We start from the raw sequence: 20409 nt of genomic DNA on the forward strand, positions 1-20409 counted from the left end.
ACAATTATTTTATACACATCAATTTTTAGTCTGGTCTAAAGCATAACAAAATTCTACAAAGAACAAAGAACAATAAATGGTAAGATTGCACGAAAATTTGTGCATACTCTAGCAAAGAAAATGCTACTCAACTTTCTGTTAAACCAATTTGTAATACATTAGTTTATTTCATAATTTACAAAGTTCATAATTGCATTTTTTGTCGATTATAAATTCTCTGTGAAACACAACCTTTATAGTTACATTACGCCAGCCATCGCCTTAATTAAAGTAACAGTTATATCAGTTCCAAGCTCTATAGTACTATCTTCAAGACGCCACCTGTCAAGGATGTGAAGCGCTCTCATTGTATCATTATCAAAATCCATGTACATGGCTTTTATTTGTTCATTGTTAAATCCAAGTTTTTCCGCGAGTATCTCCCATTTATGTTCCAGTTTTACAGAAAGTGTTTTTATACTTTTATCAGAGAGATAACCTGCAATGAAAAAATGGAGATATAAGCTATTAAATAAGCTAGTTTCAATTTACTAGTATTATTTATTTTATTTTTTTTACCGTGAATGGTTAATAGCTATGTAAATCATAGTTGGATAATAAAATATTCTTTATATTTTACATTGGTCACATTATTTATTTCATAAATATGATAAAAGCGCTTGTCAGACTAGTAACAACCATTGGTAAAAGGCATTAGGAAGGAGTCTGTTTCTTTAGCAAGACTTTCTTGAGAAATCTTTTTCAAGGCCTCCAATATAGTTATAGCCTGAAAGTATCACATAAACACATGCAAAAATAGTGTAGCTACTACCGTATATCCGGGGTTTTTTTTTCGCGTGTCAAAATATTTGCGAAAATGGGGGGAAATGTGAATCATTTTTAATTTGCAATTTTAAAAAAAGCAAAGAAGCTATTAAGAAGAAAATTTAACTAAATGCTTCAAAATGGTTCTTATTCAAATAGGTGTCAGGATATACGTTTAAATTAATTTTTTAAACAGTGTATGTTATACAGCAATAAGTCTTTACTTTGTTTTCTTGTTTTGGTCTTTGACTGGCCCAACTCATTATGAAAGCTTCACAGCATTTCCTGTCCGTGTTTCCCTCTCTATTGGCTCGATTCTTCAAAACGTGTACTCTTCTCTTATTGTCTTCGCACAGCTTCATATACAAATCATGTGGGTCTGGTGATCCAAGTTTTGTCAGTTGCCATGAAAGGTATTTCGCGGCTGCCTTAACTTTAAACATCAAATATTAAATGAAAGTGAATAAGAGCAAGTATTACTTCAAGACAATCTTATTCAAATTCTTTTTTAAAAAGTACCTGGTACATCAAGTGTTAGTGGCGCATATCGCTGGGCTTCCTGAAGAAAAAAGACAAAGATTAAGAGCATAATTGAAAATGTAAACCTCTCTCCCTAGTTGTCAGCGGGCGAATTTAAAATGGATAAATTGTAACGAGAGTTCTATCTTTAAACACGACTGTGTCTGAGCGAATTTAAGATGAGACAAAACCGTTTACAAGTGTAGAAGGATGAAAACTACATAGGACGAAAATGACCCTGTGTAAAGTAGCGTTACAGGTGGCATGAGGTCAACAAATTAACCAATGATCTTCCTAAAATTTTCAGATATAAGCTGTTAACTTGCTTGTTTACTATTAATTGGTCAATTAAGAAACAAGATGCCCAGGGGCCACATGACACATTACATGTATCAAAATATCTTGAAAATAAGTACAGTAAATCTAGCTCAAAAAGTAAAAAATCTGCCAATTTTTATCCACATATGTTTATGGTAAATACCAAGCTCCTTTTGTTGTTTAGTATTTTTAAGAAGATTTTTCTCTATTCCTATATACCCCCCCCCCCTTCCCCCAAGTACATTGTGTCCCCACTTTTCTATAAGAAAACATGGTTTGATCACACATAATCTGCACAACTTGTGTTTTCACGTAAGTTTCTGCTTTTTGGTCTGAATGTTTCAGAAGATTTTTTAAGATTTTCTCTATATATTCTAAAAATAATCCCCTATTGTGGCCCTACCCTACACATGGTTTGAACAAACTTGACTGTACACCACCTGAAGATACTTCCATACGAGTTCAAGCTTTTCTGGCTAAACAGTTTATTAGAAGAGGACTTTAAAAGATTTTCTTTATACATTCTTATGTAAAAAGTTGTTTCCCTATACTGGTCCCAAGCAACACCCCGAGACCATGATTTGAATAAACTTGACTGTACATAACCCCGGATGGTTTTACACATGTTTAAGCTACAGTATGATGCAATATATATTCGTACAAAATGGCGGCGTGTTTACATTCGCGCTTCACCTCACAAATTTAACGTCGAATAAAAGGGTTTATAAATAGCATCGGAGTTTCAATAGTTATTTATAACAATTTTTGGTCATGTGACATTTCATATGTCACGTGATTTTACTGTCGTCTGCTTTGTAAACAAATCTGAATCGACGGAAACAAGATGGGGCGCAAAGCAAAAGAATTGAGTAATGAGGTAAAAGAAATGGTATGGAAAATGTTACAAAATGGTAAAACTATTACCTACGTGTCAGAAACCTTCGGAATACCCAGATCTACAATTTCAAGTTTTAAGAAGCGTGTAAAACAACGAGGTTACATAGAAAACATCCCAAGACGAGGCAAGAAATCTACCGTGACATCCCTAGATTATCGGAAACTTGAAAGGCTTGTGAAAACCCACAGAAGAGAGAGTTTGAAGGATATTACAGACCAATTTAATGAAAACAGAGAGCGACCAGTATCTAAACGAACTGTGCAATTGCATCTGCACAAAAATGGATTCGTGAGACGGGTGGCAAAGAAGAAACTAGTGATCAGAGAAGTGAATAGAAAAAAGCGTTTGTCTTGGTGCAGAGAAAAGAGAAAATTGACTGTTGGGAACTACTGGAGAAAAGTTATTTTCTCAGATGAGTCAAAAATCGTTGTGGGACAGAATTCTCGTGTCTATATTTGGAGATAACGGGGAGAGGGCTCGAGACCGGACTTGGTTGAGGCACGTCGGGCGAAGCCATCATACGAAGTTATTATCTGGGGATGCATTCCGTGGCACGGAGTAGATACTATTACAGCTGTTACTGGCAACATCAATGCAGAGAAATACCAGCAAGTACTAAATGACAATTTGTGGCCGGTTATAGTCCGACATTTTCCCAAAGAACAGTACATCTTTCAGGATGACAATGCGCCGGTACACCGTGCTCGTTCAACACACGATTTTATCCATTGAAATGGAATAAGAACCATGAGCTGGCCTGCACAAAGTCCCGACTTAAACATCATTGAAAATTTACGGTCGTTACTGAAAAGAAAGCTGCAAGCACGTGTTGGTCGTATTGAAAACAAGGACGACCTGTTCCGAGAGAAACAGCGGGTATGGACATATATCACGCCTCAGTACGTACAGAGCCTCTATAACACAACCCCCGACGATTACAAAGTGTAATTCGGCTGAAAGGTCATCTTACAAAGTATTAGGTAAGTTTAAGTTATTAGGAATATTTTTTAAAGATGAAAACTAACTTAACCAAAGTTTGGAGTTTGACCTAATTCTGTCACGAATGTAAACACGCCGCCATTTTGTACGAATATATATTGCATCACACTGTATTTTGTCCTAATAGTTTTTTGGGGAAAATTTTTTTCTCTATATATTCCTTTGTAAAACTTGGTTCTCTCAATGTGACCCAACCCTTCCCCCAAAGACCATGATTTGAGCAAACTTGACTGTACACTACCTGAGGATGCTTCCACACAAGTTCAAGCTTTTCTGGCCCTATAGGTTTTGAGAATATGATTTTCTCTATATATTCCTACTTAAAAATTTATCCCATAATTGTGGCCCCACCCTACCCCCAGTGTCTATAATTTAATGACGCTTGAATCTATACTACGTGAGGATGCTTTCACACAAAATTAAGCTTTGCTGGCCCTCTGGTTTTCGAGGAGAAGATTTGTAAAGATTTTTTCTATAAATCCCTATGTAAAAAGTCATTCCCCCTTTTGCCCCCACCCTAACCCCGGAGACCAAGATTTGAACAAATTTGAATCAACACTACCTGAGGATGCTTCCATACAAATTTGAATATTTCTGACTTAGCATCTTTTGAGTAGATTTTTTAAAAATACAAACAAATCAATATTAAATTATCTTCCTTGTAAAGAGGATGTGGTTCTTTATTTAAACAGATATAAATTTCCTTCACCAAGTGAGGCTTTGTGTCAAGTTGAATTGAAATTCGCCCAGTAGTTCTGAAGAAGAATATGTAAATGTGAAAAGTTTACGCCGCCGACGACTGACAATTTACACATCTTTATCAGAAAAGCTTACTTGAGCCCTTGGCTCAGGTGAGCTAAAATCCATATATATTTCCCCCTATAAATTTGGGTATTTTCTATGTTTTTATATAGAGCTCTTCTTCTAAAGAAGATCAATACAGTTAAAAGATGGCCAAGATCAACTAGCCATCTTAAGTTTCTCATACATAAGTGTTAATTTTCTTATCAGACGCACCTTTCGAAGATGTATCAAAATAGACCCACTCCTTGGTGGGGTTTGCTTTGTGTCTCCCACATTGTATGCTAGATTCCCTTGGTATGTTCTGCTTGAAGATTGTGCTTCTTTATTTAGAACATCTATTTGAAAGGAGAGGTGAGCAGAATCAATATTCAAGAAAAAGCTCATTTGAGTCACCCCGGAAAGATATTTGATGTTTGCATTTGCACTAAAGATGACTTCTTCCGTGTCACATAAACCAAGCTCCACCATCTCCTCTGGTCCATCCTTATACCCCTGATTTGCCATCTCTCTTTGTGCGTCTCCACTCTTTGATTTCTCAACGCATCGAATGAATATATCCGATTGTCTGTCCACATGTTGTTTGACAATCAGTCGCACTGGAACTTGGTATATTCTTTGGTATATTTCATTTACGACTCTGCAGATATCTTCGTCTGAAATGCCTTCAGATACTACAATTCCGATCAAACTAAAAGGAAAAAAGTCGTTTATGTCGTATTCAATTGTTGGAAAATATATCAATTTATTGTAACTTGTCAATTTGATAATTATGTTAGGTCATACTCACTCAAAGTTTCTCAGGTTTGAAGGAATTGATACAGTTGCATTATTTGGAAGGTTTGAATTTGATTGAAACTTTATAATTGTCCATTCCTTGCTATCATTGCTCGACACCAACTGTAGTTTTGGTGATTTAAAATCTGAAAACATTAGTTACTCTCTAGTAGTAAGAAAAAGTAAACTTATACAATATATAAGCCAATCCTTATTAATCTGATAATATTCTACTATTAATCTATTATTGTGATTACATACCCTCAAAATCACTTCCTAGTTCGGATTCTTCCAAATCAGTCCGAGTTTTCTGAAGATTCTGAGCCAAATGGCCTTGTTTAGCCTCTGATAGGGATTCCACCAGTGCCTTGAACCCAGACTCACTTGTCGTTTTAAATAATTCTAATAGTTCCCTTGTCTTTGCTTCATTTGTTGTTCTGCTCTGAAATGACAACCTATTCCATGTCATCGATCGGTAAAAAATCTTTTTTGGGATTTGATTTCACAAAATAGACCAATATTGGTCAATTGTTCAACATGCTTTTTTGTATTATTCAACAGAATCAATGAAAACTAAGTTTTAACTGCGAATATGATTTTTTAGAGCTAAAATTTTTGTCTCAATTGATGCGCCATACAATCATCTTAAAATAAATGTCAAATTCAGCAAAATAAACTTAAAATTAAAATTTGTTTAGTAGAATATACTTATAAAAATGAAAAGTAAATCATAAAAAAAGAAGACTACATAATACATGTAATTTATTGTCATTTGCATTATACAATTACCATACAGTCATGTTTTAACCTGGAATTGAATCGAAATTCTGAAATTAAAGTAAAATTGGATAATTTTAAATTAGAACTTATCCCGATTGTAATTTAACTGATCCCGAAAAAAATCATCTAGAGAAACAATATATCACAATTTTGATAGAGTTCCAGGTTGTTTGACTACAAGATTGTTTGTACTTTTATTGATCTTACAAAGCATATCGGTATATTAGAGTTAACGAAAGTGTTTTTGTGAATTTTCAATTTTAGAATAATTAAAATCGGGATCAGTTAATTTTTCCAATCGGGATTGGTTCAATTTTGAAAAATTTAATTTTTCGAACATTTTGCATTTTCGTAATGTTTGTTTTGTTTTGTAAAATATCACTGTTTGACAAGTGCTTTATGCGACTTTTAGTTTTTTTCCTTTAGAAAATTGTCCATGCATTTAAAGATATAAGAGAATAACGATCTTAATGTCAAATAATATTTGCTTTAATCAAAAGAAGTCAATATATATAAGTTATAGGTAGTTTTATTATCCATCAATTGAGACCAAATTTTTTAAATCTTTTATTTATAACAGCAAACAAAGTATACAAAAACTTCAATAGTTAGCGTACAGACATTGTGTAATTCCTTTACTTTTATATTAATGTTCCTTATAAATTTACACGCTCTCATAAAGAGGACTTTAAGAAACTCTTCTACATTACTGGTTATCTTAAATACATGTTGCTACCATATACATAAAAATAACATGTTTAATTTTGTTTGAAAATGTCTTTATTTTATGGAATGAAGATACATGTACTTCGATAATCTCTAGACCATTAAAACCATTATTAAAGCTCTTAAATTTTCTATTTGCAGTCAAACAATTTTTGTAAAAAGTCTTTTGATTGTCAATAATTGTGGCAATTTATATATGCCTGATTTAAATTTCGCGTATCATAAAGTCTTAGTTTTCTAACCTTTCAGTACTTTTCAATTCATTCTAACAAGTAAAGTACTTAGATCGGTTGAGTTTTCAAAGTACAAGTGTTTTGATTCTCTAAATATATCAAAAACATGAAGCTATTTTTCTTCAAATACATACACATCTCGATCAAATTCATACCAATTAACAGGTAAACCACTTTTTGTTACGCCATACCTGGATTTTTTTTATCATTTCCTCTGTAAGTATTGTCTTGGACTGAAGTTTGTCAATCACATCATCCACAGCCATGTCTGTTACAAGCTTCTTTGCACATTGATGAATTGCTCTCCCACAGACTGAAGCTGAAAATTATGTTGAAAGCTTTGTTTTATATTTTCTCTCCCCCCCCCCCCACCCCTTTTTAAGCTTTTAAGCTATCTTTACGGACTGTAGTCTCTTGATCAACCTACGATTGCTCTTGAAAATATATTGAAATTATTTTAAAAGTGCTGCTACTTAATAACAAAACAGAGCAAAATTTGTTACAAGTGACCACATATTTCAGTACAATTGTATGACAGTTGACTACTTTAAAGCAAAACAATTTTGAAATCTAATTTACTTTCATAAAAGAAATCAGATTATTTGATTAAATATTATGATATTTTTCTTATTCTTTAGAATCATTATATTTGACATGTCGACATAAGTGTCCGTCAAGTAAACATACATATCTGACAAATAGACTTATCGAATATTAAGAAGACTTTAGGGAAGTGATAATGATTTGTTAGATCTTTTTGTTATCTTGTAAAATCAATATATGTCGACTTGTCAGAAAATATCATGACTGGATGGCACAAATTGGGCATGTAAAATTTTTATTTCAAATTTTTAGACACGTGAATAAATGACGAGTTGACATAATGATATGACAAGTCTACATTAAATCTGACCAATCGACACAATTAAATTACAACGGAGGGGGTGTTATATAACCTAAAAATACATTCAGCTTTTATTTGCAATCATTCCTTTTAACATGCCAAAAAGAAATTTTACATTAGATTTGAGCATGCTTATCTCCTATTTCCAGCTCCAATAAAAGCATTGGGCTATAGACAAGGAAATAAAAAAGAGGGCAAAAACAGACCGAAAGGCATATACAGAAAAAACTAGCAAACGAAGCAAAACATGCCGCTTCTGTTTAAGATATGCAGACCCTCTATAGAAATATAAACACACTAGCAGGTAAATTCCAGTCACCAGATATACTAGTAAAAGATAATATAGGGAATATTATCCAAAGAGGAAAACATCCTTAATCGCTGGAAAATTCATTTTGAAGAGGTGTTTAATGTGGAAGATCCAGTAAATGAAGCAGAAATAACACCAGCTGTGAACATTTTGGATATTAATACCGATCTTCTTAGTATAGACAAGGTTAAAATGGCCATAGCAAAGCTTAAAAATGGAAAAGCAACAGGCATCGACCAGATTAATAGAGCTTCTTAGGACTGAGGAAGTGCGGACACCCACCACATTGACAAACATTTTACAGAAAATATGGGAACAAGAAGAAGCACCAACTTTCTGGAAAATATGCCTTTTAGTAATGTTACCAAAACGAAAACCTCTCCAACTGAAACATCTATAGAGGCATAATGCTGCCCTCCGTCACAATGAAAGTCATAACCAGAGTGATACTGAACAGAATTACAGAAACAACAGATCCATTACTGCGGAAAGAACAAGCCAGTTTTAGCAGACCTATTTTTGTATTCTTATGAAGCAGAATTGATTCAAAAACTTGTACGTGAAAAAAAAATTACTCGCTGTGGCCTTCAACTCAACCTTCAGGTATACCGAAGACGTATTATCAATTAATAATTGTTATTTCCATACTTACGTCGACTCGATATATCAAAGTGAACTTGAAATAAAAGATACCACAAAGAGTCTCTGTCATCTGTAAAGTGTTTCATATTTGGATATTTTACTGGAAATGGACATTAATGGTAACCTAACAACAAAACTTTATAATAAACGCGATGACTTCAGTTTTTCTATAGTCAACTTTCCTTACTTATGTAACAATACACCTTCATCACCTGCATATGGTGGGGTTTTTTTTATCTCTCAGTTAATTCGATACACAAGGGCATGCTCGCGAGGCAAGCTACTGATAAACAAGTTGACAAAACAGGACTATCAACAGTCATCTTTTTGCAAGTTCTATGGTCGACACAACGACCTTATGAGCAAATACAATCTTCCACAGGGTTGCATGCTGACTGACGTTTTTCATACTAATTGTTAGAACATAATTAATCACCTAATTTTCAATGGACTTTTCTGTTTTTTCCCGATTACGACAAAGATCACACGGCGGGTGTGACCGGTCAGCAGAGGATGCTCACTCCCCCTAAGCACCTGATCCTACCTCCATCTTTATAGAGGTCCGTGTTGCTCTGCTTTGAATTGGTATTTCGTTTAATGGATTTTTGAGATGGTTGACAGTTTGTCGGTGTCATTTTTTATTTTAGAAAGGGAAGATCATGTACTGAACAGATTTTCACTACCAGACAAATACTAGAGCAGAGTAATTAAAAGGAACTCCCACGTTACATCAAATTCATTGACTTTAAAAATAGCCTTTGGCAGTGTTAATAGACCAGCCTTAGAAAGAATCTTCTTTCATTATGGAATACGAGATAAACTCATATCTATCATGAAGATGCTGTACACAGACTTAAATGTCAGAGTTTTCTGTGAAACAAACTTCTCAGATGAGTTTAAATTGAAGACAGGCGTTAAGCAGGAATGTCTGCTTTCCTCCTTCTGTTCACATTCTGCATTGACTGGATCATGAAAGAAACCATCAAACACAACCGAAAGGAAATCACCTGGACCATGACAAAAATGAGGGATGATCTAGATTTTGTTGATGATATAGCCCTGCTATCACACAGACACAGTGACCTGCATAAAAAAAAAAACAACAACCGTCTTGCAAACGCAGCAGTAAAGACTTACCTGAAAATCAACAACGTCAAAACCAAAGTAATGATGATCAACGCAAAATCGGAAGAACCCATCACGCTAGGAGGTACAATTATTGAATACTAGTAAGCTTTTGTGTATCTATGAAGCAAAGTCATTAGAAATGGTGATTTGATAGCTGGTGTCCCGGCTCGAATTTCTAAGGCCAGAGGAGCATATGCTGCACTGAGTAATGTGCTTGGGATCCTCCTTTATGGTGCTGAATCTTGGAAGGTGACGAAAGCCATCTCGAACAAGATTTTATACCTTCCAGAACAGTTGTATTTACATATTACTTCGCATCTTCTGGCCGAACACCATTACCAATGAAAAGTTCTACACCAGAACGAACACCAATCCTCTATCCCAGGTATTAAGTAAAAGAATGTGGCAGTGGATGAACATGTTTGTAGAATGCACCCACCTTCTATATCAAGGGTTGCCATTAGGTGGATACCAACTGGAAAGCGGAAGAGATGGAGATCATAAGAGACCTGGAGAAGATCGACGGGGAAAGGAAGAAATGAGAACAACTGGACATGGGCACAGGTTCAGAGATACCAACATCGGGATACCTGGTAACGGCCTTTTGTGCTAACAGTACGAAGATGACTAAGTATGTAAATATCTCCTATTTTTATGGTTAAACTTCAATGTCTGGTGGCGGGTCTGAATGCGAATTTTGAAATTGATTTCGATATATACGTCATGATAATGTATATGTACAGGTATTATGAACAACATCCCAATAATAATCATGTCATTTAAACGAATATTTTAGTATGTAATCAATAATATGGAAAATTAGTCTTGCCTGTCTTCTTGGTGTAATTAGGTTGAATATCAAGTGCCACATCTTTTTGAGTGTACTCATCAAACTCTACACCAAACAAAGGAGTTGCAATTCGTATGTGATTGAAATCAGGCTCTGATGATACTCTAGAAGCTAAGCCAGCGTCAACCTTGTTGGAAAAAATAAATAAACGTAGAACTGAAATGTTAGTTGGTAAACAATTTTTGTAAATTAGTGAAGATTCTTGTACTTCAACCGGTTTATATGTTTCAGAGACTATCAAATAAATTATAAATAAATAATTTATAAAACATGGATATTTCTGTCAATATACCTTTAAATGTGCACATATATCCTCCTTAAACGTTCCTTCTTGAACCCTCACTATAAAGTTTTCGTTGTTCGATGGACGTATTTCTGCGGCTTTGTGACTATTGTCTTTTATGACATGACTTTCTCTTTTAGGTCTAGAAACAACGGCGATTTCTACCATGTTGAATTTAAGTAAACTTGTTCCAACGAGTGCAACGTTTATCTGTAAAAATATTTTGAAAAGCGTTCAAGACTGACTAAAGTTTTATATACAGGTGAAAATTTAGTATATGATGATATTTATACATGTGAATATTACACATATGAACAACTTACTTCGTTTAGATTAGCAGTCGGTGTTATTTTTTCTGGGTAAGTCCATTTGCTTCCATCAATCGATATTTTTAACTTTAATTCTTTCTCATTGTCTATGGGGATATATGGAACAAATATTCTCATTTGAGCCTAAAATACAAACATTGAGTTAAACTTTATGTTGTTCAGGGCTTTGGTGACAGAAACATCAATTAAACACGGTTGAGGTGTTTTCTAAATAAACATGTGCCGATAGTTCGTGCATCTCCGGAGTAACAACTCTCGGTCACTAAATGTAAGTTGTCCAGTGAAGAACAGTATAGTTTTTTAAATGATATTTTGAGCTCTATTTGCTATAATAAATAAATTTTATACATTCATATCATGTCCGTTTGCCAAAGTATCAATGCAAGCACAAACTCTACGGAATTGAATTGACTGACCTGAGCCCTCCAAGTAGCTGTACCTTTACATTTATAGCAACTTTAGATTTATTATTTTTTGGACATTTATATCGACAATACGCGGCTATGTTAAGGCTGTCCGAAGCTAAATATATATCGAAAAATGATACTATTTTAATTATCGAAAAATACTTTAACCGAGCGAGTTTCTTTCAACTTTTATAACATAAATTAACAATGACACCCAACACTATGTTTAATGTATTTTTGTGACCTTATATATTTTTCTTAAGCACGTGACGGGTGTATTCTAACACGGTAAATAATCTATAAAAATCGCATCTGCACAAGTGAATAATGACATTAAATCAAAAATATTTTTATGAAAAATCCTTCGATAAGTAATGTATTTTGCAGTTCTTGCTAAGGGTTCATAATATTATTTCGTTTATTTGAAATATTGTCAAAAACATTTCACACCGCCATCGAAATTAGGCACATTTTTACCTTTTCGGCTCGATTTACACAAAAGCGGGTCAATCGGTAGGTTTCCCCCAGTAAGATTCACATTGCTACTTATTTTCTCTCCCGATTTCACGTAAAATATACTAAGATTGTTTTTATCTCTCACTTGCGCCAAGCCATTTTTTATATGCATATACATATCACCATTTATTAGATTGCACGTATCAGGGGGAGTCTCAAAACCAGTAGTCTAGTTATTTCCCTATTACGAAGCTTTAAAACTGTTGATTTCGTTATACTCCATATCGGTGATATTGAATTTAGTATCACTAGTATTTAAAACAGTGTCTATGTAAAGGAATGAAGCGGTTTTATTATGCACAATGAATATCACTAATTACGTCCCTAAGAACAATTGAAAGGAATGCAGATCGTGACGTCAAAGTTAACAATGACGTCATATCTTAAGAAGTACAGACAAGTGACTTTCTACATATCGCTGTGAAATTAATCGAGCAGCCTTAACATAGCCGCGTACTATTAATTAAAATTTACGTACTTTTACATATTTATATCAAATAATTGATTAAATGACTTTAAGAAGGACGTAAATAATTACCTACATACCCACGTAATAACCAAAAAGCATCATACATGAACTATTTAAAAAGTATCATTATTTGTGTGTTCACCAAAACACAAACAACATGTCTTTTCAAATTATCGGATAAACTCTTACATCCAGTTCAAACTTGAAACCATCTACTGCTCTGATCTTAACCACTGAAGCTCCAACGATTTCTTCTCTATTTTCTGAACAACGTTTCAAATCATTTGGGCTATCTGATGAAACACAAGTCAAATCTTCTTTTTTAAATCCGTGGTTTCCTTCTACAACAGTGACGACACAGCATAGTCCTTTGTGATACCCTTGGTCAGATTGCCTGTAATATCTGAGATCAAAGAAGAAGTTAAATTTAATTTTTTTTTCTTGATGGCAAAGGGGGAGGGGAGGAGGGCCGGGTTTACCTAAACCAAGTTTCCAAGATTTGGAAAAATATTGCAGAAGCTCGTCTTATTTCATTAAAAAAACCAAATGTTTGGCAAAATCTAAGAGCGAGAACTTTAATTTAGTTTTCAGTCAACAATGTAATTGATTTATTACTGACTGAAACCGTTACCATTTTAATAACGTTATAGCGTCATTCTTACTTATATGTAGGCCAATTATTTGGATCCTTTCTTCTCATTTCTTCTTTCCTCTTACGCTCTTCTTCCTCTTTTCGTTTTCTTTCTTCTTCTTTCTTCAGTTTTCTTTCCTCTTCTTTCCTTCTTTGTTCCGCCTCTTCTCTTTCCTTTTCCTTTCTTTTTAATTCCGCCTCTATTTTCTGTCGTTCTTCTTCTTCCTTCCGTTTCTTCTCTTCTTCCTTCTCTCGTTCCTCCTCCTCTTTTCTTTTCCGTTCTTCTTCCTCTTTTCTTTTTCGTTTTTCTTCTTTTCTTTTTAATTCTTCCTCTTCTCGTCTTTTTTGCTCTTCCGCTTCTTTTCTTTTTCTCTCTTCTTCTTCTCTTCTTTTTCTTTCCTCATTTTCTCTTCTTTTTCGTTCTTCTTCCTCTCTTCTCTTTCGTTCTTCTTCTTCTTGTCTTTTTCGTTTCTCCTCTTCTTTTCTTTTTCGCTCGGCCTCTTCTCTTTCCCTTTCTTTTCTTTTCCTCTCATCTTCTCTTTTAATTCTCTCTTCCTCTTCCTTTGCCTTACGTTTCTTTTGTTCCTTAGCATTTTCAAGACTATTAGACCAATTCTTTAAAGCTGACGCAATGCTGTTCAAATCACTGTTTGTTACTGTTACATCAGATGTAGCTTTTGCAATGACGTCTTCCGTTTGATTCAACAATTTTTGAAGATTATGTTGTTGATTGGCTACCTTCTCGTACTTCAGCACAAGTCGTGCTTTTTCTACATCATACCTTTTTCTGTGTAATTAATATCTAAATTTAACAGTTTGCTTATTGAACAAATATCATACAGTCAGGAACGATTAAAATCACTGTGGTTTAAAAAAAAGTTCCGTCAATTTTGAAGGTACTTCTCACCTACGACTTATTTTCCCAAATAAAAAAGTATTACGGTGCTTATTCATTATCATTAAAAGCGAATCAAAAAATTAAATCCCGATGTACCTAAGAGAAATAAAGAAATATGAATAATTTATGAACTTGGCCTCATCGCTTTTACATTGTCTCACAGTAAACACAAAAGCAAATCTAGATTTGCTTGTTTGGATTTTATGTTTCGGTATTGTTTTCTGAACTTGATAAAAACGTTTCTATTATAGTCAAATCGATCAAGAATTTTTTTTTTTTTTTTTTTACATTTAAGCATCTAGACTCTTATGATTGTTCAAATTCATAAAGAAGCAATGAAACTCTATGACTAAATACCGATAATATGAATTTATCATTATTTTTTATAAATATTTTTGTAACTGTTTATTAATATGACAAGAGGGAAAATTATTTTGATACATTTAATATACACAAATATCCACATAAAAATATTATTCGTCAAAATGACAGAATTCTATTTTGAGCAAAAAGCCAAGCATGTCTAATACCCTATTTCGCACTTAAAATTTGACAATAAAGTGCTACTGAAATGTGTGCACTATGGGGGTTGTCCCAAAATTGCGTAGTCAAGTATCGTTATTCAGTTATAGAAAACTGACACAATAGACAATATGCTGATGACTTTCTTGTTATATTTTGTTATGTATGTGTCTACTTTATTTTGCATAAGAGTTATCATTTATAGATCGGAGTTATCGTTCAGTTATTTACGCTTTATTGATCAATGGGCTGTTACGTTCTCGATGTTACCATATTTAAATTTGGATACTTATCGAAATTTTTGGTAGGTTTCCGTAGATGTTAATTAGGGGTGTTGCCAGGTGTTGCTATATTTAGTTTCTGGAGTAGTAAAGCTCGTTTGATTAGTTTAATTTGCTATTTATACGGAGTGTTGGCAAGATATTAAGAGAGGAGGTCTAGATCCCGAGCACTTTTTTTAGACCTTGTCGTGTGAACTTGGGTGTGTCTCCGTGTTTCCCTTGCTGAGAACATGTGCCTTATTGGTTATTTTTAGCATTGGCGTTGCAAGACCTGGCAGCTTATAACATTTTGTGTATTTTAATTGACACAACTCAGAAAGTTTAACTTTACGATATTTTTGTCTCAGTTGATAAATAATATAATTGCATTGTAATTTATTTAGTAACTGTCTAGAGTTTTTTTGATAACACAATTCACCTACAAGATCGTATTACCATGTGTTCTTCAATGTCGTCAATTTACTTTTATTAAAAGTAATTGCCATTGGTGGGTTCGCATAAAAATTATGTTGTTTGTAATGATTTATCACTTTGACACTTATTTCAAATCAAACTTGAATGGTGGGACGGGATGTAATATAATGAGGCGTGATGGATCTAGGTGTAGCGTATAGGAGCGAGGCGATGTTGAAGATGCATTAGACTGTATCGGCTCGTGGACAACCTTGATATAATATTTTCTTTGTAGATATGTATATAGATAAATTTATTGGATTCACACAAATGATATATTTGTGGGAATTTAAAGAACCCATCACAACAGTTCAGTTGTGACAAAGACACAGATGAAACTTGTACCACGAAGGGTTGATGTAATTTGCATTTGCTTTGATAACAAATCTGGTGAGAGATTATATTGGTAAAGTTGAAGCATGATAAATGACTCTGACATGCGGCACTATGTCAAAAACAAACGGTTCGAATACGAATACAGAAACGCAATTCGCGCAAAATACTTTGCAAATAAAAGACATTGTTTAAATTTGTTGAGTAATATTTTATTTACATTATTATTTTTGTGGACAAAACAAACGTTATAGATTTACGTAAAAAAGCGTTTTGCATCAAGTTAAAATGTGAAATTGTTTAGTAAATAAAATCAACAATATTGATTAGAAATGTAATTCATGATGTAATGTTGAAACAACGCAGATTTTAGATCAGACGAATATGATGACATCAAGTAAAATTGGAAATTCCGACCAATAGAAATTGACGAAAAATGCTGAAGGGAAAAACAGTCAATATATAATTTTAACAGTATTTGACGTCGCCGATCTTTTCTTCTTAGGAAATAATTTTTAAATGCATTTGGAGTGTGCATGCTGGATACATATTTAAAAAAAAAATCCTAGACATTTTTGGAAATAAAACGTTAATGTTTCCGTAAACAATGTAAAGGGTTTAACAACGATATTGTTTTGGACCTCACACATTGCTCCACCTGTCAAAACTCAACTGATCCAAAAATTCTGTTTCTCACAAAAAATATAAAAGTACACATTTGAATATTTAGGTATTGTTCGACAAAGGGTCAATAAACAAAATACAGTTGTTTGAATAATTACAGTAAACATATTTTAAGCATTGGTCTAAATTAAATCTACAAAATTTTGGGATATTCCTCGTAAAATATTACAGTTAATGATATACCTTGCATCTTCTTTTGCTTTGGTGTCACCAGACATTATTGATGATTTGATACCAATTAACTGCAAGTTGCTTGTAACAATATTATTTTCATCATTATCTTCACTTTTGAACATCTTTGCATTCTTTGTATTGGTATCTGAAGAAAGAATTTTTTCCGATTAAATAGCAAGAATTCGTACAGATTCCAATAAAAAAGTTAAAAACAAACTTGTCTCTCCTTTTTCGTTAGAAATACAAGATCACAAAAAAGTTATGATTGTGATTTTCATTTTCATACAGCACTGATTTTATTTCAAAGCTTGTCAGCTATGACGAGCAGTTCCATTTCAAAAAACAATACTTTTCCAAATTGTGATCTCTTGTTCAATTAATAGGCAAATTCTTCAGCAGTAACAATGTACAATTCATTATGATATATTTTTTTACATAAACATATAGTAACAAACTTGCATATTTTGATCAACAATATTGATTATATCCATGAATGTGAAATATGTAAAGATACGTGTATAACAATTTTTTCCGATTAAATCTTATGTTTATAACGGTTTGAAGATATACCTTTAAATTCTCGATTACTTAAAAAATCATCTTTCATAAACCAATGTAAATAGAATTTGCACTGACTTGAAGCTATTTTGTCCCCGTTTTACGGTACTGTCCTCTGTTTTACACACGACAATAGCGAATGCAATTCTTTTTTCATATTTTAAGGATCTTTTCAATTCAAATAAGTAGGATATACCTTCAAAATATTTTGATTCCACCAACTGCTTCATTTTCTCTCCCAGGTGAATAGCGAACGATTTAATCATCTCGTTTAAGGCCTGAATTTCGTCTTGGATGGCGTTGATGTATCTTTGAATGTCTGTACAGAGTCTAACTGTTCTGTCCGTCGTAGATTGTACATCCTCATTGTACAACAGAAGGTCCTCGCCAGATTTCAGTTTTACCGTCAAACTCGTGTATTTTTCTTTCTGTGACTCGGTGAGACTCAAAGCATTTAAATCTTTCATGCTCTTTTTTAAATCAAAAAAATCAAGCCAAATCAGATTCGAAATAGAATTCAAATTTTATTTTGATTTCCCTCCTTTAAATACTGCTTTAATCTTTTAATTTTTTTTTTGAATTTCAATTTATCAACTTTGTGATTTTTGTTTCCCAATCTTTTTTGGCAACTGTCCCACAGATTATGTTGTTGTGTACATTTTAACTATGTACGACAGAAAAATGAGGAAGTCTTAGGTCACACATCAAGAAATCTGACAAGTGCCACATATTAATAAAGGACTGAGAGGACACACACATTTGATTTCTGTGGTGATTTATGAACTGCAGTTTTCAAACTTAGTTTAAATATTATTTAGTGATATTTTTACAATAGCAGGTACATATATTTGACATGGTGTACAGTAAGATTGGGAAACAAGCCAAAAGGCTTATACAAATCCCTCTCTTAGATAAGAAAAAAATGAGGTGCAAATTACATGTATGTATGATGCTGTTCAAACTTTGGTGAAATGTACGTTTTAATCGCTTTTAATATGATATTTTAATCTCTGAGCTTGTCGTTTTTATAGCATTCAATTTTCCACTTCAGAGTTCAACTATGCACATTCAAAATCCCGTTTATTTCAAAAGAAAATGCAAGTGAATATTTTTTTCTTATAACTTTGTTTTAAGTAGGACAAGGAGAAAGATCGTTTTCTTGTTTTAGTAAGTGAAAGAGTTATTAATTTCTTTTTGTTGTATGCAGGTTTTATAAAAGGTAGCAAGCCGTGTGGATACGTAGCTTCAATTTTTCATGCAATTATCGTTACGTTCAAGCACGTATGAACTCCCTAAAGAGATTATCTTACAGTTACATCTAATGTATTTCTGAATCATTGTTTATTTATCCAAATAGAGCGTCAAAAGGATCGTTAATGATTATCGAGCAGCATGCTTCTCCATTGAAACTACAGGTGTCAACTTATTGGAATTCTGATCTTAGCTCGAGTACTAGTATGTCAGTGTATTAAACCGCTCGTGATTAAGCGAAAGCTAAGTATATATAAGTGGACGTAACTAGCCTTTTAACTGCTATATAAAATACACTCTTTTTCTTAAGAAGAAATTTAAAAATAAATTTAAGGGATGTAACTGTTTATGAATATTAGTCGATTTTTGCAAAAAAATAACCATTGTCATCTCTGATTGCTAATTTAAGCCAGTCTCTAACTTTTGTTATATTTACATTAAACAGTCTGTTATATACTATATCCTAATGAAATTAACAAAATTTTAACAAGATGATTTAATGACTATTGATTTAAATTCTTATTTTCTATGCCACAAATGATGTGACTGTAATTAACAGCGAATTTTTATTTTAAAAGACAAGTCAGCAAAATTACAAAGAACCTGGTCTTCAGGTTTCATAGCATTTTAAACCTTTTCCGTTCAAACTAATCTATTCACAATACGTAATTTGACTTACTTATCTTGAGATAATGCTAGACTCCTGATTTACACATACATAAAAAGCGATATTTATACTCTGGAAAACCCCTGAATTGTTCTTGGGGAATACCCTTCACTTAGGTTTTGCAAGACCAGTATACATGAATCAAGAATAGAGGAGGTCTTTTTAGGTAATGACATTAAAGATATCATTAATTTTAGAACTGATAAGTTTAATCTTGCATCAGAAAAATAAATTGAAAAGAAATGACCAATGACCTCTTGCATTTCTACAGACACGTTTTTCAAGTTTATGAATTTTTACCTTGTGATACGCAACCAATTGATAATATATCTTTTTAAACTTCATTTTTGTCTTTACTTTGACTAGAGCGTAAACAATTCTCATTGTTCTCAACGCTTTAAGGCCGAGAAAATGAGCACCGCATTCAAATTTACCTGGCTATTGTACCCCTGTCAATCAACTGAATTAAGGCCCTAGATTAGATTTAGAAAATGGTTGCCATTCGTTTACAGTATTGGTATAACTGCATTCAGACCTGTACCATCACAACGTATAACGAAGAAGTAAATGAAGAGAAAAGTCCTTTGAAATTGAAGAGAACTTCATTAACTTCATTACTTCCTCAAGAAAAATGTATCAAGTTTTCTTTTCATATTCTATTCATTAAAGTTTTAATATTATATCCATTAAAATTCAAATTAGACTGGAACAAGACTAAAGGTGACAGGATTAAAAACTTTAAGAGATGTTTATCAAAATTATCTTTACACTATTATCAACGAAAAACGTTATTGAATGACAATTATAAAGTTAATTTTGTTTAATTTTGTTTCTCGCGAAATTTCTTCAGATATTCTTTTAAGGTTTTATTAATAGTTTTTTAAAATAATTTTTAGTTTTATTATTATGAAAATAAATGTCGTATGTTTATATCGGGTTTGGAGTTCAGACCATAGTATGTTTTTATACAATATGAATTGGAAGCACACAGGACATATTTTGTTTATTTCATGAGGTAAAATGAAATAGCTGGGGTTTAAAAATATCATATATTTCTAACTCGGTTAAAGAATCTGCATAGTTCCTTTTAAGTAGATAAAAGGAAGAGTGTATTTGTTTTATTTTAATCTACAGGTGCTCCATTAACACTGTTATTAGTAATTGATGTTTGATTTGATACCTTGAGAAAAGCTATAGGGAATTAGATGTGTGGCAACCAAGCTACATGTACTCGTGTTTGCGTAGATATTAAGCTTTATGTGTT

At 33.0% G+C, this 20409-nt stretch overlaps 1 protein-coding gene across 1 annotated transcript; it reads right to left on the reverse strand.

Annotated features, from left to right (window-relative positions):
• Positions 1-193: 193 nt before the first annotated feature.
• Positions 194-17702, reverse strand: LOC128189785 (uncharacterized). The gene is made up of 15 exons (XM_052861545.1): positions 17424-17702; positions 16679-16814; positions 13356-14111; positions 12883-13096; positions 11296-11424; positions 10982-11182; positions 10669-10816; positions 7047-7183; positions 5378-5558; positions 5130-5262; positions 4556-5030; positions 1324-1363; positions 1029-1237; positions 679-766; positions 194-478 (listed from the first exon to the last, which is right to left on the reverse strand). The coding sequence occupies exons 1-15, from the start codon at positions 17692-17694 to the stop codon at positions 240-242; spliced, it is 3357 nt and encodes a 1118-aa protein (XP_052717505.1). The 5' UTR covers positions 17695-17702; the 3' UTR covers positions 194-239.
• Between the last annotated feature and the right edge of the window lie 2707 nt (positions 17703-20409).

Source organism: Crassostrea angulata, chromosome 6 (assembly GCF_025612915.1).
Source record: "Crassostrea angulata isolate pt1a10 chromosome 6, ASM2561291v2, whole genome shotgun sequence".
NCBI lineage: Eukaryota > Metazoa > Mollusca > Bivalvia > Ostreida > Ostreidae > Magallana > Magallana angulata.

What these genes read in the sequence shown, in the direction of transcription:
- LOC128189785 (XM_052861545.1), bottom strand. Translation starts at nt 17,694, where the DNA reads ATGAAAGATTTAAATGCTTTGAGTCTCACCGAGTCACAGAAAGAAAAA. An exon ending in TAATTACACCAAGAAGACAG is followed by an intron (nt 7,184 to 10,668) that starts GCAAGACTAATT and finishes AGCTTTCAACAT; the next exon opens with AATTTTCAGCTTCAGTCTGT. An exon ending in CCTAATGCCTTTTACCAATG is followed by an intron (nt 479 to 678) that starts GTTGTTACTAGT and finishes TTTTCATTGCAG; the next exon opens with GTTATCTCTCTGATAAAAGT.